The following is a 27,482-nucleotide window of genomic DNA, read 5'->3' as shown; positions in this document are numbered from 1 at the left end:
ATTTCTGAGAATAAAGTGTTTGATAGATGGAACATTGGTGATCTTTGCCTTGAGTTTCAGAAATGCACTAGGGGTAAAAGCTAGATTGAGAAAGTGTTGGGGCAATTGGTAGGTAGGGTAATTCCCTTAGTGAGTGTTCATTCTTCTTTCAAAAAAGTTTGGCTGAGAAAGAAAAGACTAAGATAGGGAAGCAGAAGCAGGGAGGTGAACCAGCAAAATAAGTTTTCTTTTATGGATGAGGAAGACCTGACATATCATCAAGAGGAGACAAAGGAACCAAAAGACTGGAAATATCTGAAGGGAAGGGAAAGAGGGGAACTAATGAGTGACTCCAAGATCCAGAGTGATTTTAGACTTACTGTGTCCTTGACTCCTGTGATAAAGCCTCTGATAAACTTGAGAACAATCTTCCTGAGAAGTGAAATACCATTCAGAATGTCATGTTCTCTGGTCATTGATACTACCACAAGTAGAAACAAGGTATTTACTGTTTCATCTTGCACAAATAATAAAGGTAATGGAGACAACAATATGGATGTTTGATGCAAAAAGAAAAAGCATGGAGTTAATGTCAAGAAAAACTTAAATTTACAAAAGAGACTATGATTTTAACAATTTTGTGTCCTTCTATACATATCTCTACACTGTAACTTGGACTCACAAAATAGACCAGGGGTCACAAATTCAAATTCTAACAAAGACCAAGAAAGTAATACAAATGTACTGAGAAGGTAGGGTATCGGTGTCAGAATGACAGTAGAAAGTCATGGGGCAGTTGGTTACCTTAAAAAAAAAATGCATCCTTCTCCTGAAAGAGATCAGCTCAGTACGTTTCCATTCAGGAATACATGTAGACAGATGTTAATTAAAATGTTTTCAAGGGAAGACAAGAAATTTATATTTAGTATTTTTAGATGAAAACTCAGTCTTTAATGTTAGAATTAGGTAGATATGGATTTGAGCATATCCCTATGGGGAAGAATCTTGCACAATTTACTTAATCTGAGTCAGTTGCCTCGTCCATAACATGGGGGATAACAGTATCCTTAGGAAGAAGATTAAAATAATAACTCATGAGTTCAGTACAATGCATAATGCTTTATGGACATTGACTGTCTGGTGATCAGTAGTTGTCTGGCTTTAGGAGAGGGAAGGGAGTTGACTGCAAAGGGGCCCAGAGATGGGCCCCTTTGTTTGGATTTTGGAAATGTGTGTCTTGATTATAGTGGTGGTTGCAGAACTGTGTGCATTTGTTAGAACTCATCAAACTGTATACTTGGAATTACTGAACTTTTTGCGTGTAAATTAAACCTCAACAAAGCCAATTAAAAAAAAAAACCACATAACTACCTTTTCCTTCTCTCTGTACTTAAGTTTTCACTGACTATTAAAATAGAAATGACATCAGAGGTTTCCAACCTGTTTATCTCCTAGTGTCCCTTTGCAACCTCAGGCACAGGCCCCTGCATTGCAGAAGATTTTGCCTGTTGAGAAACAAGAAAGAACTACCTTTATTTGTCTGTTACACTTTTCTTTTGTACTAAGCTTACCATGTACTGCATTTATCTATTTGGGTACTGTGCCTGGTACATTGAGAGAAGCAAGTCACTAGTCACTCTTCAGAAATGTTATAATGTAATCAATAAGTTAATTATCTGCTGTTCAGTAATCTATGAAATTTAATAAACCAAGAAAAAATTAGAAGCAAAAACAATATATTGGTATTTCCTTAGATGAGAATAAAACACATAGTAGCACTCTGTGTGTGTGGGGGGGGGGGGGGGGTACAAACTCATCCCAACCCATCCTATGAGGTCAGTATTACCCTGGTACCACTAAAGGATAACTACAGACTAATTTCCCTTATTTATATGGATGCAAAAATCCTCTAACAAAATACTAGCAAACCGAATCCAGCAGTATATAAATAGGATTATAAACTATGACCAGATGGAATCCTTCCCAGGAATGGGAAGTTCAGCACAGGAAAATCAATGAATGTAATGCACCATATTGATAGAATAAGGGACAGAAACCATAGGGAAATCTCAGAGGATGCAGGGAAGACATTTGACAATAGCCAACACCATTTCATAATAAAAGCACTCAATAAACCAGGAATAGAAAGGAACTTTCTCAGCCTGATAAAGAGCATCTGTGAAAAACCCACAGTTAACATCATACTTAATGATGAAAGACTAAAAGCTTTCTCTCTACAATCAAGAACAGGACAAGGGGGCACCGAGGTGGCTCAGTTGTTTAAGCATCTAACCCTTGGGTTCACCTCAGGTCATAATCTCACAGTTTCATGAGTTTGAGCCTCGCATGGACTCCACACTGACAGTGCGGAGCCTGCTTGGGATTCTCTGTCTCCTTCTTGCTCTACTCCTCTCTCACTTGTACTGTCTCTGTCTCTCTCAAAATTAATCGATAAACTTAAAAAAAAAAGATGTGTACTCTCACTACTCTTATTCAGCATTGTATTGGAGGTTCTAGGCAGGGCAGTTAGGTAGGGGGAAAAGGCATCTTATTTGGAAGGAGAGGATTAAAAACTTCCTCAGTTTATAGATGTGACATGCTTGTACATAAAAAAGTTGCAAGGAATTCACAAAAAGCCTATTAGAGCTAATAAACAAGTTCAGCAAGGTTGTAGGATGCAAGAAAAAATGTATTACTATATACTAACAATGAAAAACTGAAAATCAAGTTAAGAAAACAGTTCCATTAATAATAGCATGAGGAGCACCTGGCTGGCTTAGTCAGTAGAACACACAACCTTTGATCTCAGGGTTGTGAGTTTGAGCCTTATGTTGGGTGTAGAGATTACTTAAGAATAAAATCTGGGGCGCCTGGGTGGCTCAGTCCGTTGAGCATCTGACTTCAGCTCAGGTCATGATCTCACGGTTTGTGAGTTCGAACCCCACATTGGGCTCTGTGCTTACAGCTCAGAGCCTGGAGCCTGCTTCAGATTCTGTGTCTCCCTCTCTCTCTGTCCCTCCGCCACTCGTGCTCTCTCTCTCTCAAAAACTAAATAAACATAAAAAAAATTTCTTTAAAGAATAAAATCTTAAAAAAATAGCGTGAAAAAAATAAAATACTTAAGGATAAACTTAACAAAGTGCAAATCTTATACTCTGCAACTACAAATTATTGTGGCAAGAAATTAAAGATGTCCCAAATAAATGAAAAGATATCCTTTTTTTATGTACTGATGTAATATTTATTAAGAATTAGTGGTGTTGATACTTCCCAAGTTGATGTACAGATTTCACACAGTCCCTATCAAAATCTCAATTCTCTTTGAAGGAATTGACAGACTGATCCTAAAATTCATATGGAAAAATAAGGAATCCAGAATAATAAAAATCTTAATGAGGAAGAACAAATTTGGAAGATCCGTGTTTCCTGATTTCAAAACTTACTGCAAAGCTACCAAATGAAGACAGCGAGATACTGGCATAGGAATAGATAGATCAGTGAATAGAATTGAGATTCCAGAAATAAACACTTACATTTATAGTCCGTTGATTTTCAGCAAGAGTGCCAGGATAATTCATTAGGGAAAGAATAGTCTTTCCATCAAATTGAGATGAGACAACTGGTTAACAATATGCAAAAGAGTGAAATTTGACCCTTCCCTCAACTGCATACAACACTTAACTCCAAATGGACAGAGACCAAATGTAAGTGCTAAAACTGTAAAACTTTTAGAAGATAACATAGGAGTAAATCTTCATGACCTTGGGTTAGGAAATGATTCTTAGATATGACAGCAGAGCAGAGGCAACAAAATTAAAAATAGTTGAATTGGACGGGCTCAAATCAAAAACTGTGCTTCAAAGGATACCATCAAGAAAGGGAAGAGTCAAACTATAGGATGGGAGAAAATATTTGCAAGTCGTATATCTGATAAGAGGTTCATATCCACAATATATAAAGATCAAAGAACTGTTACAACTCAACAACGATAAAAAGATCCAGTCAATTATGATATAGATATTTCTCCACCAAAGAATATGCAAAAAAAAGTAAACACACAAGAAGAACCTCAACATAATTTCTCTAAATTAGGGAAATGCAAATCAAAACCACAGTGATACCACTTCATGCCGATGAGGATACCTAATAAATGAAAAGATAGACTATAACAAGTGTTGGTGAAGATATAGAGAAATTAGAACTCTTACACATTGCTGGTAGGGGTGTAAAATTGCACAGCCATTTGGAAAACAGTTTGGCATTTCCTCTTAAAGGTAAATGTAAGGCTACCAAAAGACCAAGCAATTCTACTCTGTATATACTCAGGAGAGCTAAAAACATATGCACACAAAAACTTGTACACAAATATTGATAGCTGGATTATTCACAAAAAGTGCAAACAACCCAAATGTTTGTCAACTGACCAGTGGATGGGTAAGCAAAATGTGGTTTATCCCTTCAATGGAATACTGTTTGACCACAAAAAGGAGTGAAGTACTGATTCATGGTGCAACATGCATGAACCATGAAAACATTAAACTTGGTGAAAGAAACCAGACACATAAAATCACATATTCTGTGACCCCATTTATATTAAATGACCAGAATAGGCAAACCCATAGAGATAGAGACAAATTAGTTGTTGTTAGGGGCTAGAAGGGGACACAAAGAAACAACTGCTAGGGGCGGGTGGGTGATGGGTATTGAGGAGGGCACCTTTTGGGATGAGCACTGGGTGTTGTATGGAAACCAATTTGACAATAAACTTCATATATTGAAAAAATAAAAATAAAATACAGCCAGAAAAAAAAAAGAAATAACTGCTAATTGGTATAAGCTTCCTTTTGGGGGTGATAAAAACATTCAGCCATGAGATAATGGTAATGGTTGCACAATTTTTGAACATTGTAAAAACCACTAGATTGTATACTTTAAAAAGATGAATTTTATGGTGAAGTATATCTCAATCTGTTATAAGAAGTATAGGTGTATAATTTCTTCCCGTTTTTTTCCTGGAGTTCTGAATCCCTTCATATTTTCGTATTTACTCTTGTGACCCACAGGGGTCACAGTTTGGAACCTTTGAACTCCTATACTTTAGTGTTCCTTTCTGGTGTAAATTGTGACTTCCTACATCAGTGATCCAAGCTATTTTAGAATAAAGAAAATTATTTCCATGAACAGTGTTGCTGAGCATCTCAACAGTAGGATTCATAATTATCTAGCATCTTCTTTAAGGGATTGATTCATTCTCTGAATACTGAGAATGTGTATTTGTTTAGTATTTTTAGTTTGAGTAATAGTTCATTGTCATCATACCCTTATTTGAAGACATTTTAAATATAAAATACACTACATTAAATACATTTTAAATATAAAATATAAAATACACGCCGGAGGCTTACAAAGGGTCTGGGGGGGCAGGTCTGGGTCAGAAAGTGGGACATCGTTCTGAGCAAGGGTAGGGGAGGTCAAAGAGCCCCGCTGGCCGAGCTCAGTGCCACAGCGCGTTGTGCCAGGAAGACCTTATTCTGCGCCTCCGTCTCTATCTGGCGTTTGAGCTCAGAGATGAGACGTCCATATGAGTTAGCCAAGACCAAGGTATACACCATCAGGATGCTGGAGATTAGTAGAAGAGGCACAGCAAAAGCCTGGGTCCCCAGGAAAAAGAGAAAGTTCTGGGTGATCCGAGGGAGACTGGAAATTGACTCAGGGATCTTGGCCCAGATGGACGACTGACCTCGGAAGGGGCCACACAGCTTAGAAGGTGGGATCAAGAAGATGCTATAAAGGACGGGAACAGCAGAGATGGCTTACTATAAACCGTAGGAAGTTTATAAATAAAAATATTGAGTTTACAAATGTCTGTTAAGAATGTGGTTTGAAAATTATGAAGTACATTTTTATAAAAAGTAATGTTATAAATAATTATTTTACATTTATTTTTTTAATTGTTTTTTAAGGTTTATTCATTTTTCAGAGACAGAGACAAAGCGTGTGTGGGGAGGGGCAGAGAGAGAGGGGGAGACACAGAATCTGAAACAGGCTCCAAGCTTGAGCTGTCAGCACAGAGCCCCACGCAGGGCTTGAACTCACAAACCGCGAGATCATGACCTGAGCTCAAGTCCGACGCTTAACCGACTGAGCCACCCAGGCGCTCCAATTATTACTATTATTTTAAGTGGCAGATAGGTTTAGGCCAGTTCATAAAAGTCTATAAAATACATAATGAATGGCTGTAATTCAGATTGAAATAATAGTTTCAAAATACCAGTAATTAAATAAAGCAGGAAAAATAACTCTATCTCCCAGGGGTTACTTAACTTTTTTTTCCATGAAACATCTCATTATAGGTATTTGTTAAACAGAATGGAACCTTTCTTCAGAAGAATGTACTGAATTTTTCATACACTTTCAAGGGATTCACAAACATCTTAGTTCAGCAAACCTTTGGGAAAAGTGTGTGTATTAGTCTACTTGGGCTTCCATAACAAAATACCACAGACTGGGTGGCTTAAACAATACAAATTTATTTTCTCACAGTTCTGGAAGACTAGAAGCCCAAGATCAAGGTGCCATCAGTGTTGGTTTCTGATGAGATTTGATTTTCTTCTTGGCTTGCAATGCCCTCATATGACGTTTTCTCTGCACAGATGGAGAGAGATTTCTTACACCTCTTAGAGAAACCAGTGTTATTAGATTAGGTCCCCACTTTATGACTTCTTTTAACCATAATTATCCCCCTTGTCACATTGGGATTGGGGTTTTAACATATGAATTTTAGGTGACACAATTCAATTTAAAACAGTGTGCTAGTCTGTACCTTACTTTGACCAGACCAAAAGACGTAGTATGTTGTAATAGCTTAAGAAAAAAGAGGAGCACGGGGCTGGCTCAGTCAGTACAGCATGTAACTCTTGGTCTTGAGGTTGTGAGTTTGAGCCCCATGTTAGCAGTAGAGTTTACTGTAAAGAAAAAAGATGGGATTGAGTACAGTCAGAGAGCTTAACACCTAAAGATTCAGAAGTAATTAAAAAATATTAATATGCCTTCACAACATTGAAATCTGGAAAGAGAGATAGTCCAGAGAGGTTATTAAGATCTCAGAAATAATTTCTGGTTATTAAAATTCCAAACGCAAAAGGAATGAATGGTGAAGAAATCTAAAGAAATTAAGTGGTTGCTCAATGACTTCAGACTAATTAACATATTCCCAAGATAGAAAGGATATTTAACGAAGAATAGATTATAAATATTACTAATGTAGAGAAAATTCAGGATTGAGTTGAACAAAAAACCAAGAATGGCAAAATGATCTTTGAAACATTTGTAAAATAAAGAATAACACAAAGATATAGAGAACTATTGCTTGGATAGATAGTTAATACTGGTAATGTTTATGTCCCTTCTATCAAAATGTGCTTTTCAAACTGAAAGGATAAGAGTAACCATTTTTGAAAAGCTTCTTGAAGGACAGAGGTGCAAAGATTATAGGAGTTGATTCAAGTATTATGAATAACTTCAAGAATCCTGACTTAGATACTAAAATAATTCCAAGAAAAGAGAGAAGAAAGGTCAGAAGACTGGAAGAGGAAATGCAATTTTGATTTTCCAAACCAGGGAGTGAGAAGCATTAGAATTCCATAAACCAACAACTACCAGTAGCATACCCTAGGGCAGACGATGAATAGAGAATAGAAGAAATAGGAGAATATAGAAGAACATGTAGGAGAGGAAATAAATCTATAAGTTATATGGATTTGGTAAGAAGAAGGTTGGAGAAACTATTTCCTTTTCTGATTGATAATCACACTAGTAGAAATGTTGGAGACAAATGTATGTTAACTTCTACAAGGGTCCAACAAATTGTCTTACAGCCTTTGCGCAATTCAGAAAAATTTGGTCTGGATACTAGAACAATGAACTTGGGTTGTCCTTCAATGTAGCAGGGTCCAGAAAATCTCTAGGCAGAAAGCTAGTGCTATAATAGAGCTCATCTTAATTTGTTTTCCTTTTCTCAGAGATCATAGTCTTATGTTGCCTGTTGTCCAGGTGTCTGAATTTTTTTCACATGTTTTTTCCACCTTTTTTTGGTTGTTATAGCAGATTTACTGATCCATTACCAATTGCTCTGTCATGAGGAACAGCAGGAGTTCTGTGTCTGAGTTTTTAAATATCTTTTTTTGTTGCTACTAAAAATGGGTCTCTATTTTCTGACTGGCTGTTGTTTGTATTTACAAAGGCTTTTGATCTCGCTATGCTTATTTTATATCCTGCTACTTTACTAATTTTTCATATTTAAATTATTTCTCTGTTGACTGCTTTGGGTTTTCCAAAAAGATACACAATTATATCATCTACAGATAGATGCAGTTTTACGTCCTTTTATGTTTGTAACTGTTTTTCTTGTTTAATTGCATTAGGTAATAGTAATAACTATAGCGGCCACCCCTGTCTTCCATTTCCATTTTTGGCAGAGAAAGAAGTCTCTAGCACTTCCCACTTGAATAAGAAGCTTGCCAATTTTATTTTGTTTTTGTACGTTTGTTTCTGTTTCACATGGTTTGTTTTTTTTTTTTTAAATCATTTTCTCAATAGATTGTCAACTCTTTGGGGCAGGGACTATGCCTCTTATGTACTGACCTACCATTCTTTTATTTAAACAGATATGGTCTAAGTATTTCTTATGCGTTATGTTCTGTGCTAGTCACTTGGCAGAACAAAACAAACCTAGCTATGTCCCATCACCATATCACACCACCTCCCCCCGAACCCTGCTGCCAAGATTAAGATATGATGGGAAATACAGACATTACGCAGAAAACACAAGTGTGGGAAATTTTCAGAAAGTGACAGTATTAAAAACTATAGGAGCCTATAGCAAAATGACCTAACCTAGTACAGGAACATCAGGTGATACGTCCCTAAAGAAATAATATTAAAGGAAAGTCTAAAGAGACGAGACAGCTGACACTTCTCTAAGAGAAATCCAGTATTTCTGAACAGAAGAAAAAAGAGTGGATCACAAGAGATGAAGCTTTTGCAGTAGTTAGATAGAACTGGACTGTGGAGAGTTTAGTAAACCCTATTAGGATTTTGGAGTTTTTCCTTTAATATGGTAGCAAAATAGGAATGATGTTTGCTTTTGTGTGTGTATATATATATGTATTTATGTTTGATAACTGCTCTCAGTGCACATAGAAAATGAAATTGTAGGATGCTGAGTAGTATATAAGTTACTTGTAAATTCTGCTCATTAAATTTTAAGCCGGTGACTTTCCAACATACAAACTGGAATTGCTGTGGCAGGCAGGTTTTAACTCTGAAAGCCAAGTACTATTTTTTTGTAAACAAGAAATACATTCATTCCGAATTCTTTTTAAAAAGTTAAGGAACACAAACTTCTTAGTGTCTGGATTTGAATTTTCAATTCATCCAATTACTAGCTTTTTGAAAGAATTACTAAATTGCTAGAAGCTTTGGTTTTCTCATCTCTAAAAGGAAGTATTGTTTTAAGGATGAGCTGAGGGAAGGCTTGTAAAGCACTTAGGATTTGGCTGGCACATATCTGTCAAATCTTAGCTCTATTTATTAGCTATTCTTTAAGAACTTCAGTTCTTAAATATAAGCACAAATAAACAAAATTACAAAGCAATAAGGATGCAGACCGTACATTTAGGCATTCTCTTAATGATGACATCCTGCTTATTCAGGTGAGGAAAACACATCTTAGGAGAATAGTTTATTTAAGGTTCATGACTAAATAAATAGTAGAGTTGGGGATGATTCCGGGGAGTCTGGTTCCACAGCTCCAACTAACCTCCTTATGTGGCCTCTTTTCTAAAGCAGGATCACTTTTGGAAGATTCTTTCTCTTTCATTTGCAGTAAAAAACTACAAAACCATGTTTCGTTTTGGAAAGAAAAATAATAAATAGAGGAGATTGATAACTTTGGTATTTGGTTAGTGGGACTAAAAACAATCTAAGCCATAATACATTATTTCCTGATTTAGGTGATAATAACTTTTTCCTGCTTGAAAACTCTTTATTAGGAGTTCTAGTTAATTAGCTGATCCATTAATTAATTAGCTATTAATGTACAGTTATAGAAGTAATGATTTATCAGACCCTGTGTTTTTCTAGTACATGTTACCTCTAAAAGGGACTGCTGTGAGAACATCTAGCATGGCTGCATTTGAACACTGTGGTTATAGTGAGAAGATAGCATATGTACATTCTTCTATGTGTGGAGTTCTCTTGGGGACTGATGAGGGGCATTAGGGAGAGTGCAGTTTGATTTGTGGGAGCTGTCTGCTTATAATATTGAAATAATTGTGTTACATAACTGTCATCTTTGTAAAAATACTTTTGTAGAATGGCAGTATATGTAAAGTAGCTCACTTACTTCTAGTGTTAATTATAAGAAAGGGGGGGGCGGTGAGGATCTCTTTTGCATGGCTGGTGGGAATGCAAACTGGTGCAGCCACTCTGGAAAACAGTGTGGAGGTTCCTCAAAAAATTAAAAATAGACTTCCCTACGACCCAGCAATCGTATTACTAGGTATTTATTCAAGGGATACAGGTGTGCTGTTTCAAAGGGACACATGCACCCCACTGTTTATAGCAGCACTATCAACAATAGCCAAAGTATGGAAAGAGCCCAAATGTCCATCGATGGATGAATGGATAAAGTGTAGTCTGTGTGTACACACACACACACACACACACACACACACACACACACACACAATGGAGTATTACTTGGCAATCAAAAAGAATGAAATCTTGCCATTTGCAACTACGTGGATGAAACTAGAGGGTATTATGCTAAGCAAAATTAGTTAGAAAGAGACAAATATCATGTGACTTCACTCATATGAGGGATTTAAGATACAAAACAATGAACATAATGGGAGGGAAGCAAAAAATATATAAAAACAGGGAGCGGGACAAAACATAAGAGACTCAAATATAAAGAACAAGCAGAGGGTTGCTGGAGGGGGTTGTGGGAGGGGGTAGGTAAAATAGGGGATACCTGAATAAGTAAAGGGCATTAGGAATCTACTCCCGAAATCATTGTTGCACTATATGCTAATTAACTTGGGTGTAAATTAAAAAGTTAAGTTAATTAGTGAATTAAAAAATTAAAAAAGAAAAAGAAAGGGGAGGAGCCACCTGGGTGGCTCAGTCAGTTGAACATCTGACTTTTGATTTTGGCTCAGGTCATGATCTCAGAGTCCTGGGACCAAGCCCCATATGGGGCTCCACACTCAGCGTGGAACCTGCTCAAGATTCTATTTCCCTCTGCCCCTCTCCCCTGCTTGCCCTCTCTGAAATAAAATATAAAATTAAATTAATTAAATTAAATTATTTATGTTAACAGAAATAATCATTGATTTTTTTTAACTTCTAAATAGGATTTTTTTAAGGTAGAGTAAATGTATGAGAAATTAGCAGTGTCATGTTTTATGTTTTCAGATATTGTTTATCAGTTTTAAAATCATTAATGTTTATGAAATTAAAATATTTTATAATATTTCAAAATATTTATCAGACTTCCATTTATTTACAAAGGTGGGAAATGAACTATAATCTCTTCACCTGTGTTTTTAGGAATACTCCTAAAATTTTTAAAGAAATCCACACCTGTTATAACAAATTCAGTCAATGCTGAAGGATAGAAACCGTGTCTTCCTCCTTAATTCCAGTCCCAGGGGTTTTCTTCCACAATTTATATATACCCATAGACTCTTTAACATATATATAAGTATATATACATATGTATATCATATGCTTATGTAAATATATACATTTAGCTCTGCATACATCATTTTTAGTTAAAATTAGATCATATTTCTAATCAGATCATATTTTAATCTTATTCTGAAACATGTAACTTAATGTGCATATCTTTCCAAGTTAGTACATATAGAATTCATTCAGTTTATTGAATATTTTATTATAAGGTTATATTAGTTTATTCATTTGCATACTGATAGAGATTTAAATTCTTTTTTTTTTCTATTTTAGAGAAGTTTACTAAGCATTTTGAGATAGGTATTATCTTCTCTATTTTAGAGATGAAATTAAGACACAAGGAGGTTAGGTAACTTGGCCTAAATTGCATAGCAAGTAAGTAGAGCTAGTGTTAGAATCCTGGCAATCCAGTTCAGAATCCAGTCTTAAATACTACATTATGTTACTCTTTTCTTTCTGCCTTAGTCTACCTACTGAATTGAGGGGGGAAAAAATCAATGTATGAAATATATTTAATATGAAAACTCTCCTGAGGATAATTTAATATGCTACTTTAAGGATATTGGAAACCTAGGGTCATAGATTACACAGTTATAATTTGTGGTTGTTTCTAATATACAAGTAGAAGGTTTGAACCAGTGCTACTCAAATATTAATTAACATAAAAATCTCTGGGAGTGGGGAGCATCTTGTTATAATGTACCTTCTGATTCAGTAATCTGGGGTGGGGCCTGAGCCTACATTTCTAGTAAGTTCCTGGTGACGCCCGTACTGCTGACTTGTTTGTGAGTAGCAAAACTTTAGGCAATTTATACAGACCTTTGGCAAATCGTATTGATTTTATTGAATCAGTTTTTACATCATTTTATTTATGGTACCTATTTTTATAAGTTATAAGTGTTAAATAGGTGGGGGTTTCTAGTTTCAATTCTATGTAGCATTTAACATTGCTGAAAATAAATCATGGTTTCTGTAGTATTAATGTACAATACTTAAATAACTATAATCAGATTTATTTATGTACTAAATACAGCTTACACACCTTTGTCTCCATTTCCATTGTATCATTTTTAATGGAGGGAAACATTTATTTTCATTTTGAAGGCTATCGCTGTAGTTGAGCTGAAAGGTTGTTTTCTGACTATTATTTTCTTCTTTGATAATAGCATATTTTACACAATTACAAAAGTGAATACTTGTTCAGTGCTATGCACCACACAATGTATCAAGTGCTTAATTGGCATGATTTGACTTCATCATCATGACCTCCCTCATTTATTCATTCATCAGCTCTTCGAGCACCTGCTCTATTCCAGGAACTGTGCATGCAATGGTGAGCCAAATAAGCAGATTCTGCTCTCCCAGAGCCTAGTATATTGCAGGGTGCTATACAATAATCAGGCAATCACAGGAATGTGATGGTTGTGAAAGACAAGTTGTTAATTACCATGCTTGCTATTGTCTCTACTCTTTTCAACCGTCAGAGAGAATTCTACTTTAGCCCTCTAACCTTCTCCCACCTAGCTTCCTCCTCTACCCCACTGCAAGAATTCTTTCTCTTACAGCTGGATTCCTGAGCTGTTGTGATGCCAAATCGACCTAATGATTAGAGAGAGACTAAACTTTACAAGTAAAGATGAGCAATAGGTACAAGAAAAAAAAAGAATACCTGAAGGGACACTGTTCACATTAATTGAAGGAGTAAATATCCTCAGCACTTTAAATGGGAGTTTGAGGTGACCCTCAGTAACTTATTTCAGTTATTTTAATGCTTCCATGTGCCCAACTTTGTGGTAAGAAGTGCAGGAAATCAGCAGATACCAAAATAGGGTGTAATTCTGTCCCTACTCTTAGAACCATTAGAATTGTTGATGAGAAGAGGTTGAAAGATTTAGAAGACAAGGCAAGAAAGACATTATTATTTTTTAAGTACCAACATGTATGACCATTAAGCAGTAAGCGCATTGTGGACTAATTGAGCATGCTCTTGGTGGGATGCTGTTTTGAAGAAGTATGTGATTCTCTTTTCTAATAGTAGTTCTGAGTTCTCTTTTGATAGAATTTTTTTTCCTGATATTAATCAGATCTATAAATTTGATCTTCATGTATATAATACCACATTGTTGTGATTTCCAAAATGTTCTGTTATCCCTACTACGGTTATAATTTGGGGCTTCATTGTATTGTTTTGAAGATTATCATAAGAGATTTTAGTTCCTGAACACTACAAGTAGCTCTATGTAGTTGTATTTCTTTTAAAGGTAGAATCCGAAAAAAAACTTTATAAATTTTATCTTGGAAATTAGTTTATTATTGTGTTTAATTTTAGGAAATGGTGCTCTTGCAGAACATTCTGAAAATGTGCATATTTCAGGAGTGTCAACTGGTAAGTCATTTTTTTGTAATGTTTAAATTTCATGCATGACTTATATGGTAAATATTGAAAGCCACCTGGTATCTTACAAAGTGATATTTGGCTATAAAAATTATTACTGCTTTTTGCAGCATGTAATAAGGAATGAAGTAACTGGAACATGGAGAAATTCTCATAAGATAAAGTTGATACTTGCATGCCCCTGGATTGATTATACTCTTCCATACAGACGGCATAATTATTTTTTCTTATAAACATTAAACTAAAAAAAAGTTAGCTCGACTTGCATTAGTATTTTCTTTCCATACAAAGTTACATGAAATGAAATTTATTAAAATGTAATTTTGAGTCTGTTTCTAGTATTAGAGCCTTAGAAAAGCATTTTTCTTTATTTTTTTATTTGAGTTACTACTATGCATAAAATTGTTGTTTTTAAGTGCACAATTTATGTTCTTAAAAAGCAACCCAACAACATATTTGTATCCGTGAAATTCAGAAACTTGTTGAAGCAAATGCACTTTTTCCCATTCATCTAAGCTTTTATAACTTAATAATTACGTAAAGGTCTATTACTATTATAGTTTTCGTTCTTAACATGATTTCCACAGCCTTGTTTTCTTTTTTGCTGTGTCAACTATAATTACTTAGGAGAGCAAAATCTTTTATTGTTGCATTTAGTGAAATAGAATTTCTTACCATTGTATTAATTATATTATTATTTCCTTTTAGTCTTGATAAGTTTTATGTGGTTAAAAAATTATACTTTGTGTATTTATCAATCTACTGATTGATTTCCTCATGTCATCTTGTCCTTTGGTTATTTTTTCCTCAGATGAAGTAAAACAGACAGTTTTCTCTTTGGTTTTATGTCTGATTTTATATTTGAAAACTTAGTAGACTTAGGAGCTCTAAGAGTTAGTTTGCAGAGCCAAATGCATTGACAAGTGTGGTTTTCTGAAAAATGGAAGTGAGTGCCTTAGTTTGTTTCACTGTTCTCTTGTCTTTGAGTTCTGTATGATTTTCTACACATCAAGCAAAAATAAACTTATTTAAAAAATGACTTCGATTTTGTCCCTTTTTCTATTTTGAATAGCTAATGAGAATTACGATTATTTTTCCAAAACATTGAGGACCATGTTAATCTGCCCGGGCTACCATAACAAAATACACAGACTGAATGGCCTATGTAACAGATATATTTATTTTTGCATAATTCCAGATGTTATAAGTTTAAGACCAAGGAGCTAGCAGGGTTAGTTTCTGGTGAGATCTCTCTTCCTAGCTTACAAATGGCCACCTTCTTGCTGTGTCCTCTCATGGCATTTCATCTGTGTTCAGAGAGGTCCCTAGTGTCTCTTCCTTTTCTTATAAGGACCCTAAGTCCTATAGGATTACATCCCACCCTTATGGCCTCATTTAACTTCATTTTACCTCCTTAAAGGCTCTATTTCCAAATACAGACAAATTGTGCTTAAACAAATGAGTTTGACGGGGGACCCAATGCAGTCCATAACAAGGACTTCAAAGAATTTTTTTTTATGTAGGTTCTAGCTACTGATATTTATTGTATTTGGAATTAAAACTGAGAAATTATTTTAAAATGCATTAATTTATTTTCAAGTAATAGTAATGAATCTATTGCATGTTTACATTAATAAAATAATTCTATAAAAAATGAATTTTCAAGACAAACATCAGTAAGAATTTATAATTTTGCAGTCTTTAAAGAAGAGCTTAAGGGAATATAGCTGGATTTTTAGATCTGTAGAAAAAGATCTGTAGAAAAGACTGCCTTCAGTCTTTTAGTATGTTATTTTGTTTGACATATATGAAGACAGTCCAGTCTCACACTGATGTGTAATTGGTAAAAGAAGGAGTATTTTTAACAGCCTTGTCAGATAATTTTGAATACTCTTCTTTGCTATTATACCAAAATTCAACAATTTGTAGTTCAAAGGTAGTTTCAAGTGGAATCTGAAACCTTTGTAGTGAACTTTTTATTCTCTGTTACAGAAAAACCCAGTTGTCCTTTCTTGCCCTTGGGATGGGATTTTCTTTTACCATGCATTATTTTGTAATATGCAGTAGTAATTTACAAAATAATTGTTTTCTGAGTTTTGCAGATTCATATGGAGTATGAGAGCTATGGAAATTTCGACAGATTTAGTATTAGGCTCAGAATTTTGCTTCATTTCATCAAGATTAGATTCTACCTCATAATTTTTATGTTTGCTTGAAATTAGACTACGAAGCCACTAAGCTTTGATGTTTGTTGGACATCAAAATTACCCTTAAATAGATTCCTATTTGAAAAAAAAAATCAGCTTAAAAATTCAGCACTTAGAATATGTAGTTTTGCATATATTAATTTTGTTTATTTTCTTTTTATCTTGTTTATTTTCTACTTCTGTATTTCAGACATATATTTAGAAATGTGTATTCGTTTGCTGGGGCTGTCATAACTAAGTACCATAAACTAGGTGACTTGATAGGTTTATTTTCTCACAAATCTGGAGGCTAAAATCTGAGATCAGTGTGTTGATAGAGTTGGTTTCTTCTGAGGCCTCTCTCTTTGGCTTGCAGGTGTCCATCTTCTCCATGGATCTTCACATGGTCTTTCCTCTGTGTATCTGTGTGCTAATCTCTTCTTATAAAGGCACCAGTCATAGTGGGGCCTGGGTGGCTCAGTCAGTTGAGCATCGACTTCGGCTCAGGTCATGGTCTCACACTCTGTGAGTTCAAGCCCCGCATCAGGCTCTGTGCTGACAGCTCAGACCCTGGAGCCTGTTTCAGATTCTGTGTCTCCCTTTCTCTCTGACCCTCCCCCGTTCATGCTCTGTCTCTCTCAGTCTCAAAAATAAATAAATGTAAAAAAAAAAAAAAATTAAAAATAAATAAATAAATAAATAAAGGCACCAGTCATATTGGACCAGTCATGAGGGCCCACCCATATGACCTCATTTTAATTTAATTACCTCTTTAAAGATTCTATCTCCAAACCCAGTCACATTCTGAGGTACCAGAGGTTAGGACTTTAACATAGGAGTCTGGGGAGGGTGACACAATTCAGCCGATAGCAAAATGTGTATTTTAATGAAATGTTTATGCATCAAATTTATACATCAATAAAATGCTTAATTTCAGAGATCAGTGAAACCTTATTAATGGTTTATTGTTTTTCCTGAAGGTTGTTCTTATAAAATCTTTCTTCTATGTAAAAAGAATAATATGAAATCTATTCTAGTTATCCCATTAAAAAAATAAATGGATGCTGTCTCAAAAGGTGCCCTCAGATACAGATTCATTGTGGTTTTGCTTTGGCCAGTGTGCAGCTATAGAAGATGTAATACTTGGTATAGTATAAGCTCTCTGAATTCTGTGCATCTCTAGGTGAAATGAGAGCTCCTTCAGCACTGGTCTAAATGGAGAACTAGCCTTCGGAAGAATCTCTAAATGTAGGACTTGCTTCCTCTTGAGACCAGCAAGCAGCAGAAGCGGCTTCTGCTTCATCCCTGCTCTCATATTACCTCTGCTACTCTCTTTGATGGTGCTCCGTGCTCTTGTCCAGTCTAGTTCTGTGCTTTTTGGAAATTGTACTGACAGTTTTAGAAATAATTTTAATTTGCCTACAGTTAGTGTTTCCACGTAGTTAATTGTCCAAATCAGAACACTTTCAAAGTGAAAAGTAACACTATTTTTATTATTCTAGTACTACAGACAAAACCAGGACTGTCCCGGACTGTGCAGGATATACGGTCACTCTATGTGTGGGGCGCCTGGGTGGCTCAGTCTTTTAAGCGTCCTACTCTTGATTTTGGCTCAGGTTATGATCTCATCATTAGTGAGATCAAGCCCCATGTTGGGCTCTGGGCTGACAGTGTGGAACCTGCTTGGGATTCTCTCTCCCTCTCTCTCTGCCCCCTCTTTCCCCCGCTTGCTCTCTCTTTCTCTATCAAAATAAATAAACAGCTTTTTTAAAAATCACCCTATGTGTAATGAATTAAGTTTCATTTAACATGTATTAAAGCTCCTGTGGGCCTTGTGCCAAGAAGGGTGGGAATAAGAAATGAGTAAAACATTCTTATCTCAAGGAACTTATTTTAATGGAGGAAGTAGATATGTGCAAAATGCAGCTGTAATGTTGTCTTAATGTAGTATCCTATAGTGAATAATAAGCATATTAATTGAGAAAATGAGTTTATGAAAGACCTATTTACAATATGTAGTGAGTAGTAAATGACAGTATTTTTCATATTTCATTATGAATAGCACTAAGTACTTTATTTTATTAATATGAATTTTGAGAATTCGTATGAATTATAGGAATGATTAATTTCTGATTGACAGTGTATTTTTGGTTCTTAGGCTTCGGGATAATTTGTTTCTATTTCCAATAATTCTATTCATTTTTGTCTTCCTCCTCCTCAAATCTTTGCCCAGAGAGAGAAGTCTTTGTCCTTTTGCTGGTTCTTATAAGTATTGGCATAAGAAAACATAAATTATCAAAAAGTATATATCAGATGATTTTAAAATGGGGAAGCATTACTGGATAAAATTTTATTTTCTATACATGTTTTATTTAGAACTTTTCATGGTCCAGAATTTTAAATCTGCTTTCATATATACAGTAGAGGAAGGAGAAAGACAAATGGTATTTTTGTAAATCTAATAATATGTGAAAATCATGAAATTATATCATATGAACTGTCAAATAATTTAATTGTATATGTTGATAGAGTAGAAATACTATTTCAGTGCTCTTTTTAAAAAATGTGTAAATCAAATGTCTCCTGTTCTCCTTTAAATGTCTAAACCTTTAAAACAGCTAACTTAACTGCTCATTTGCATAGAATGAGACATTTCTTAGGTGAGATTGATTAATAACAAGATCTTTACATAAGTTAAACCAGTCTGTTTGACTTTTTAAATTTATCTACTTTAAACTTTATGATCTGTGATATTTATTTCAATCAGAATAATTCTACAAATAATTTGGTTATGCCCTCCCTATTCTTAATTACTTCCAAATCAAGGTTTTTACTTGTTTTCATAAATTTTACTTACTCATTATGCAAGGTTCATCAAACATTTAGAAAAACATGGAAAAAGAGCAAGAAGATTAAAAAAGTCACCCATTAACTCTGCTTATTAGTATAATTAATAATAGTATTTTATTTCATCTGTCCTTTTTCTGTACATATATTAAAAATAATTGTATATGCATTTGAATTATAACTAATTTTGTCTCTTGCCCTTTCTGTTGAACATTTTATAGAATACATTTTTTCATAACCATTATTTTAATACCTGTATAAAATTCCCTTCAGTGGCTATGTTGTAATGTTCTTAAACATATCGGTGGATTGTTTCCAATGGTTTTTTCCTAGTCTGGGTCATGGTGCAAGCGTTTTTTTTTTTTTCCTAAGACTTTTTTTAGCATAGATTTCTAGAAGTGGGATTAGTGTATTAAAGGTCATAAATAATTTAATTTAGAAACTTTTTGACAGATTTCTTTCAAAAAGGACAATACCAGTTTACACAGCTGTGTGCAGTGTATGAGAACACTTGTCTTGGGTGTGATCATGTTTTTCTCTTTAAACTTTTTTCTTATCGTATTTCTTTTAAAGTCCCAACCTTTTATTTTCCCCAGACTGTTCAGAAATGTAATTGTTTACTTCTCTTTTTGATTCATGGCTGAGAGTTGTGGCATTGCATAGAAGGAGAGAATGAGATTGGCTTTCTTTTATAGTTAGGCAAAACTACCCTGAATTTTAAAGAAGATTTTCTGGTGCTAATAGGAACAGATGTTGGATCTTGCTGCTTTCTCAAATAGAACGTTTTTACATATGAGGATTAACACATTATTCCCAAGTCACTAGTGATACAGCTTCTAAATGCCTACCTTGTAACATCGGTAGCTGAGGTTAGCTTTGTCTTGAGTCTACTTTACATTTAACTTGGATTTTTTTGTGTCTTGCATTTCTGGGAGCTGAGAAAGAGAATATCTACTTAGGAAATTTCTTTTTTAAGCCTTGTTCATATTAACTGAATTACCAGAGTATATAAAACAGACTTCAAATATTTTTTTTTAACATTTTTAGAAAATTTTTATTTATTTTTTTAATTTATATCCAAGTTAGCATATAGTACAACAGTGATTTCAGGAGTAGATTCCTTAATGCCCTTTACCCATTTAGCCCATCCCCCCTCCCACAACCCCTCCAGTAAGCCTCTGTTTGTTCTCTATATTTAAGAGTCTCTTGGGGCGCCTGGGTGGCTCAGTCGGTTGAGCGTCCGACTTCAGCTCAGGTCACATCTCGATCTCGCGGTCCGCGAGTTCGAGCCCCGCGTCGGACTCTGGGCAGATGGCTCAGAGCCTGGAGCCTGCTTCCGATTCTGCCTCTCTCTCTGTCTCAAAAATAAATAAACGTTAAAAAAAAAAAATTAAAAAAAAAAAGTCTCTTAGTTTTTGTCCCCCTCCCTGTTTTTATATTATTTTTGCTTCCCTTCCCTTATCCTTATGTTCATCTGTTTTGTATCTTTAAGTCCTCATATAAGTGAAAGACTTCAAATAGTTTTTAAGTATTGTCCTCCCTTTATTTCGTCAGAATTTTTATTCTATTAAAGTCATTACCTTTGTGTTTGTATATTTGCATTTTATAGTTTCTATTATGGTATTCAGAGGCCTAGCATACTGCTGATCCTATAACCCTTTTAAAACAAATAATTAGTTGTGGCCTTTTTAATTAGGATATATTATTTTCTAAATTGCAGTTATTTTGCCTACAAATTAATTAGTAATATTTTGCATTAGTGTTAGAGCACTGTTGTAAAGTGACTTTTGTTTTTAGCTACCATTTTGGGCTTAAATACTGTAATGCAGTATTTTGAAGTTTCCCTGGAAGAACATCCTGTCTGATAACACTTTTATTATCCTAGAATTTTCAGATCTTCCGAAAGGAAATAAAGCCTAAACTCTAATTATTTGATAGCAGTTTATAATTATTTTTTTAAATATAGAGAAGTTGCATGAATAAAGCAGCAGGTGTAAGTGGTCTTTGTACCTTTCACTTGTGATTTTAATATTATTTTCAATTATTCAAGCAAATACTGGACTTCCTCCTAAACTTACTAAAAAGAATTTCACCAGTTCTTTTGACCAGTATTATATGGTGTGTCTTTTATCCATGTTTCAAATGGAGAAAAGAAATAAAGTTTATTATATTTTAGGTGATACTGAACCCATTAGGGTTTTTAGGATTTCAGAATATTAAAAAAACAGAACTTAATGTGAACCCAGGAAACCATCTTTCAAATGAATAAAGTGAGTAGAGAATACAAGACAGAGTTCATTTTTTAAAAAATAATGGACATGTTTTAAGATACTGTTAATTTTTAAAAGCATTGCCTGCCTTCAGAGAATTTATTCATGAAATGCTTTAGCTTCTGGAGTAGAGCATTCCTTGAAACTTTTAGAAAAGAAAGTAATGATAGTAATATAACTTTATGTATTGTACTTTTATATGTAGCATTACAAAGTATATAATTAAATATTATTTATGATGTTTTATTATATAATAATATTTTATGTGAAGCCTGTTTCTGTATTATGTAATAATATTTCATGTATTATCATGTCTTTATTGAACAATTGCATATTTATAGCAGATTATTACATAGAATAATTTTATATTATATTATCATAAGAAACAGTGTTAAAACAGTAAGCGTGAACACCAGGACCATAGATAGAACAGGTGGTAATGTGACAGAAGTGTGTGACACTTAGACGATGGAAGTGAAACTCAACCACTTGAGTGAGCGAGCCAGATCCTGTGAAGATGTAACACATTGCGTTCAAAGGTTTGATGTTTTCTCTACTACTCTGTAACTTTGAGAATAATTCTTTTCCTACTTGGAGAATAACTCTTCAAAGTGAGATAGCATGTGACTTATTTGTGATTTTGCTGAGGCATGAATTTGAATTAGAGGCACTGTGCAGCGAGCGGTTGTGCAAGAGCCAGTCACTTGGTGGATGAGCAGAACGGACTTGGGTTCCAGTTGACTAATAGCTCCATAAAAGGGGTGGTGTGATCTTAAACTGCAGTACTGGAAATACAGTATCCAGAACAAAGTAGGTGGTAGTTCTTCTTTCCTCCTCTCTTAAACACACTCCGGGTAGTATATTTATTGCTGGGTGTCACTCTTGACAAGACACTAAGACACTCCTGGAAAAAGATGTGAGTATATAAAAAGCCCTGTCAGAGCTGAGAGAGGTGGCTTAGAACATCACGAGCATCAAGGCCAACATGTGTTTGCTCAGGTGCTGATTTCTGCTCTGCTTCTTCTATTTTTCCAGCAAGAATCACAGTAAACTTCAAAATTAATGTTATTTCCCATTCAGGGAATAGAAGTAGCTTGCTTAGCATTTGACTCTTCTGTAGTACCTAAAATTGGGAAATGTAGGTACCATATCAGTAGTTTTTATGCCCATACAGGAGAAAATTGCCCTTTTATGCCCTTAAAAAAAGGTATAAAAGTTTGAGTCTTCTCCATTTACCTTATCTTACACTTTGCTAGCAAAATTCAGAATTACTCTTACTACTTAGAAATTTTAGGATAAAGCTACTTGGATAGTTCTATTAAGGGTACTCTCCTTATCTTATTCATATTGTGCTATGACCCTTTGGAACTGGAAAAACTGTATGGTTTTTTTTTTCCTATTTTTCCTCCTTTTTCCATATTTTGTGCCTCTTGACTTTTTAAAAATGTATATGTGTGTGTGTGTGTGTGTGTGTGTGTATATATATATATTTACTGCGATGTTCCCTTGATCATTGTTTGTTCTGGACAACCTGCCTTGATTAGAGCTGAAGACCACATGAAATATTTTGGTCCTCAAAAAACATATTTAAACTAACATGAATAAATATATTGGTGCATTCATTCTTACGTATCTACGTTAATGAAAAGGAATATTCATTTAATTATAAGGATTCTACTATAATATTCTACTTGTAGTAGAAATGTGTGATTTCTGGTAATAGGTTTGAAAATAATGAGAGTCCTGAGTGTAAGCGATAGATTGATACAAACTTTTCTGCCTGTACTGATTCTTACCTTTCAGATGACAGTTAAATCCTTCCCATCTTAAGCTAGTAAATATTGCTGTTAGGGTGCTAGTAATTGTTTCCATAAAAAAAGAGAAGTTTAGTTTTCTGGCTTTCTGAAAACATTGGAATGAAGCGTGAAGTAATTCTAAGGGAATTCTACCCATGTCCAATCTCTTTCTCCTTCCAGTTCTGTCCATCCTCAGTGTGTTGACTGTCCTGACATTTATGTTATGTGAGAGCTCAGCTCAGATACCAGGTATTCAAGGAATCTGGGCAACAAAAGGTCAAGGAAATCAAAACACTGGGATGGGCAACACACCCAGTCAAGTTGTAAGAAGAGAACTTTCAAACTAAAGTCATTTCTTCCTGACCATGGGCTCCTAACCATCGTCTTCTGGGGAGGTTGCAAGGGCTTAGCTGTGTCACATGGGACTGTCTGAAGAGGGACGCTCTTGTACTTCATTCATCTGCAGATTCTGATGCTTGCCTGATACTGGGCTCAGTGGCCCATAGACTTCCTACTCAACATGCTTGCTTTCCAAACTCTGACTGTCCAACATTAAGAATATTACCACCTTCCATTAGTCCCCCAACCTTCCCTGCTTTTCCCCTTCTCTGTTCCTCTGTCCTTTGAAATGTCTCCTTCAGCCTTCATCACATCCTCTTACTGCTGTTTTATCCCATGCCCTAAACATCTTACCTGTAATTAACCCCTACATGTATATTTTTCTTATTATAAAAGGTAGGTCCTAGAACAGAGTTTATAAAGTCTTAATTCCAAAGAGACTTAGAAGCAGATTAGTCCTGCCTGCAGTCACTACGTAGATTTGTACTAAATAGGAATCCGTCTTTAGGTGCTTTAAAACCTTTTCTGTCTGTGCTAATACAGGACCAAAGTTCTTTTTTCCAAAATAGGCTACTTTTATCTTTACTGAAATTCTGTTGAGGCAGCTCCGTCCACCTCCTTGATAATTATTCCAAGTGTCATAGGGAGCTCTAGGGCAGGTGTGTGTCTTAGTGGTTAAGAGTGTGTCCCTCGAAGCCTGTTGCCTAGGTTCAAACCCCAGTTGTGACACTTACTAGCTTTTTTGTGATCTTGGGAAAATTAATTTCTCTCTGCCCCCATTGTGTTCTTTTCTGTTAAATAGGGATAATAATACTAAGAGTTAAAGAATACTAGGAATTAAATACTAAGAATTAAAAGGAAGTACCCGACAGGCAGTAACATTATCATTAGTCATGTGATCCACAGGCCTGACCACACACTCCTCATTTTGATTGTATTTACAGGCCTTCAACTCATGAACCATAAACTTCTGACTTGCAGCAGGAATCTCATCTTCAGCCTTGTGCACCATAATTAACCTTTAAGTTTCAAACTGCTGCCCTTCTCCTAAATTAACTGGACCAGTAGGTATCTGGTTTGCATGCTAATCATCTATCTACATATCCTAATTTTCCATGTCCTGGTGCCTTGTACTGCTTTTGCACTGGCACACTCGTTTCCATGTGTCCTGTGATTCCCTCGTCAGCTTTCCAGATCATTCTTTTCTCTCATCCCATGCGCCCATTTAGTAGTCACCATTTGCTTACCACTTTTCTTATTTTGGAGATGGCATTTTTTCTTAAGTACATCTGTTTCCATTGGAATTAAATTCTTCTCAGTAGTGTTTTCAACATTTGGAATTGCTTTTGTATTATCAGACATAATGGAGTTAATCTTTATAAAATACTGTACTCTGAAAATGAGACAGCCAAATGATAGTGACCACCATTGACTATAAATGCTGTCTTTTGCTTATAAACAGAGTGAACCTGCTCTTGTTAGATAATGAAACTTCTGTAAAGTGAAATTTTGCAGGTTGGAGGATTTGCTTCTTAGCTGATTTCTATGCTTCACCAGTTTCTTTATTTGCATCACATCACTTCTTTTCATAGTAGCCTACCTTGGCTTGACCGGCATCTACAGAATTGAGTCATTAAATTTTTCTAATTTGGAATGTGATCTTGCTTTACTCTGGCTCTGCCTACTTCTGTTCTGTGAAGGAAATGCTGTGTTAATAGTCAAGTAAGCCCTTCCTGTTTTATACTTATGTAATGCAGGTTTTTTGTATGTGTGGGTCTTTGGGTCTGTTTAGTAACACTATGTCCTCATAATACATTGTGTGAAGTTACTTTAAAATGTATTCTATCACTTAGGACTATGTATGTTGTTTTGTATGTTCTCCTGGCTGTTTATATGTTTCTTGGATTATGAATAAGCATATCTCATTATTGCAACACTGCAGTTTCCATGAGACCATGAATTCTCCTCATGCTCTTTTGTGCCTTTCATATGTATTTTATCTACTTTGGTGGTCAGTGAGCACAGTTGATTTTTATTTGCTTTTCAGTTTCGTGATTTATTAAAACCAAAGGCACAAAGATTCCATGTCGCTTTTAGTCTCAACTACTTATCGTCCTAAAATGTCAACCTTTGTCAGTTTTGAAGAGAAACCCAGCTCTTCATCTGTAGAACAGGAAATTGTAGTTTTCATTTTCTTTTACAGGTAGTTCAGCTCTAATCATAAATTTCCTTGCCTGCTTCTTTTCTCCTCAGGCTTTAAAACCGTGAAATCTCAAGTTGAAGGGCAGTTTATTTGACATTATTTTGAAATCATCCTATCCTCTCCTCTGCCATGTGTCCTGTAAAATAGAGGTTGTTTGAATACTTCCTATTTAAAGATGATAGCTATAGTACATTAATCTAGCTTAAAAACCATAATTCTTTGCTTTTCTTTGAGATTATTGGAATAGTATCAGGTTAAACATGAAGAAATCTTGAGTATTTTCTCAGTTTTGTCATTTTCTAAACTATGCAGTAAGATCTTTGGATTTTAAGCCTGAAAACTAATATCAAAATCTTATTGAGAACTCCCATCAGAGACTCTCTGTCTATTCATTCCTTAATTTTCCCTTTCTTATTTGATAAGCAGTCAGATAACCTCTTCACTACATAATCTTATAGAGAAGATGCTGTCCAAGTTGAAAGCCGCCATCCTTTGAATGAACATTTATTTGGGACCTCTTTAACTTGGGAGTTTCTGTTTCCTCAGTTATGGGAAATTTATCAAAAGTAGAGAGAATGGATTATCATCATCCAAAATTCTTGAGTGCTTCTTTATATCTAAAAATACCGACCAGAGTAAATTAGATACACATGTTTTTTGTGGATGTTTATATTCTAAGAGAGTGATACTGGTTATTAAGAGATCAATTAAGGAAGCAAAATGAACAGACTAAAACATAGTCATTTCTGCCATAATGCTACATATGTGTTCCTAGAAAATCTCACGTTCTTTAAAATTAAACATTAAACTAACAGGGCATGTGACAGAAGTAGTGTTGATACAGATCAGTTACAACTATGTAGCTTTGCAAAGTATAGCCCTGATGAAATATCAATCCAGATGCTAACACAGTCAAATACCCCTGGCATTTATACCTAGAATCAGTCCAGACTTTGCAGTCATATCCTTTAGGCTTCCTACTTACTCCTTGAAGACATTTTCTTCTAATGGAGATCAACTTCATCCATAATAAGAATATAATTCAGAAATACCCTTCATTAAAATGTTTTGTTTCCGTAGCAGGAAAATGTCTTCATGTCCCCATTTGTACGAGCAACCTCCCAAGATAGATTAAAATAGAGGAAAGTCAAGCAGTTCTTTAAGCTTGTAAAGTAACCACTTGGCAATAAAGGAAAGCCATTCTATAGAGTGTTTATATTTTTTCTTAAACTGTGAAAAACTCCTGCTTCTGATTACTTCAGATCATTAACATGCTGGAAATAAAATCTGTCACAACTTTGCATTATACTCACGAGATTCTTCTATCTACTAGTTACGTATAAACTATTTCTCACTGAAGAATCGGTCAGATTGGAGCTAAAATAATTATGTATAAGCAGTAGAGAACGAATGGGTAGAATAAACATGGGTAAAAGAAGGTCAGGTTTGGTATATCCCAAATTGGGAATGTAGTCAAAATCTGGAAAGATGAGCTTCAGACTAGCAGAAATATGTAAGCAGTGTGGTTCAAAACAAAATTAATTTCCTAAAGCATTATTTTGTGGGTATGTATCCTAACCTCATCCTTACCCTGGCTTCTGCCCATGTTAGATAACCAGTTAATTGTGGCATAATTTCTCATTCTTTCTAGAGCATAATGGTGCCAGTACATACTAAATGAATAATCTGTGTCTCTTTCCCACATAGTCT

The 27,482-nt window shown here is 35.0% G+C and overlaps 1 protein-coding gene across 2 annotated transcripts in view; it reads left to right on the top strand.

Annotated features, from left to right (window-relative positions):
* The window catches only part of LRP12 (LDL receptor related protein 12), a 74,947-nt gene that overhangs the window by 22,710 nt on the left and 24,755 nt on the right, over positions 1 to 27,482 (top strand). Inside the window, exon 2 of one of the 2 annotated variants that reach the window (XM_047842415.1) lies at positions 14,066 to 14,122. The exons of the other annotated variant lie outside the window; for it this stretch is intronic. Within the exon in view, the coding sequence (XP_047698371.1) occupies positions 14,066 to 14,122 (57 nt within the window). The remainder of the gene's footprint in view (positions 1 to 14,065; positions 14,123 to 27,482) is intronic. 2 annotated transcript variants of the gene reach the window in all.

This window comes from Prionailurus viverrinus, chromosome F2 (genome assembly GCF_022837055.1).
Source record: "Prionailurus viverrinus isolate Anna chromosome F2, UM_Priviv_1.0, whole genome shotgun sequence".
Classification (NCBI taxonomy): domain Eukaryota; kingdom Metazoa; phylum Chordata; class Mammalia; order Carnivora; family Felidae; genus Prionailurus; species Prionailurus viverrinus.
This window is presented reverse-complemented; position numbering and strand designations above follow the sequence as displayed.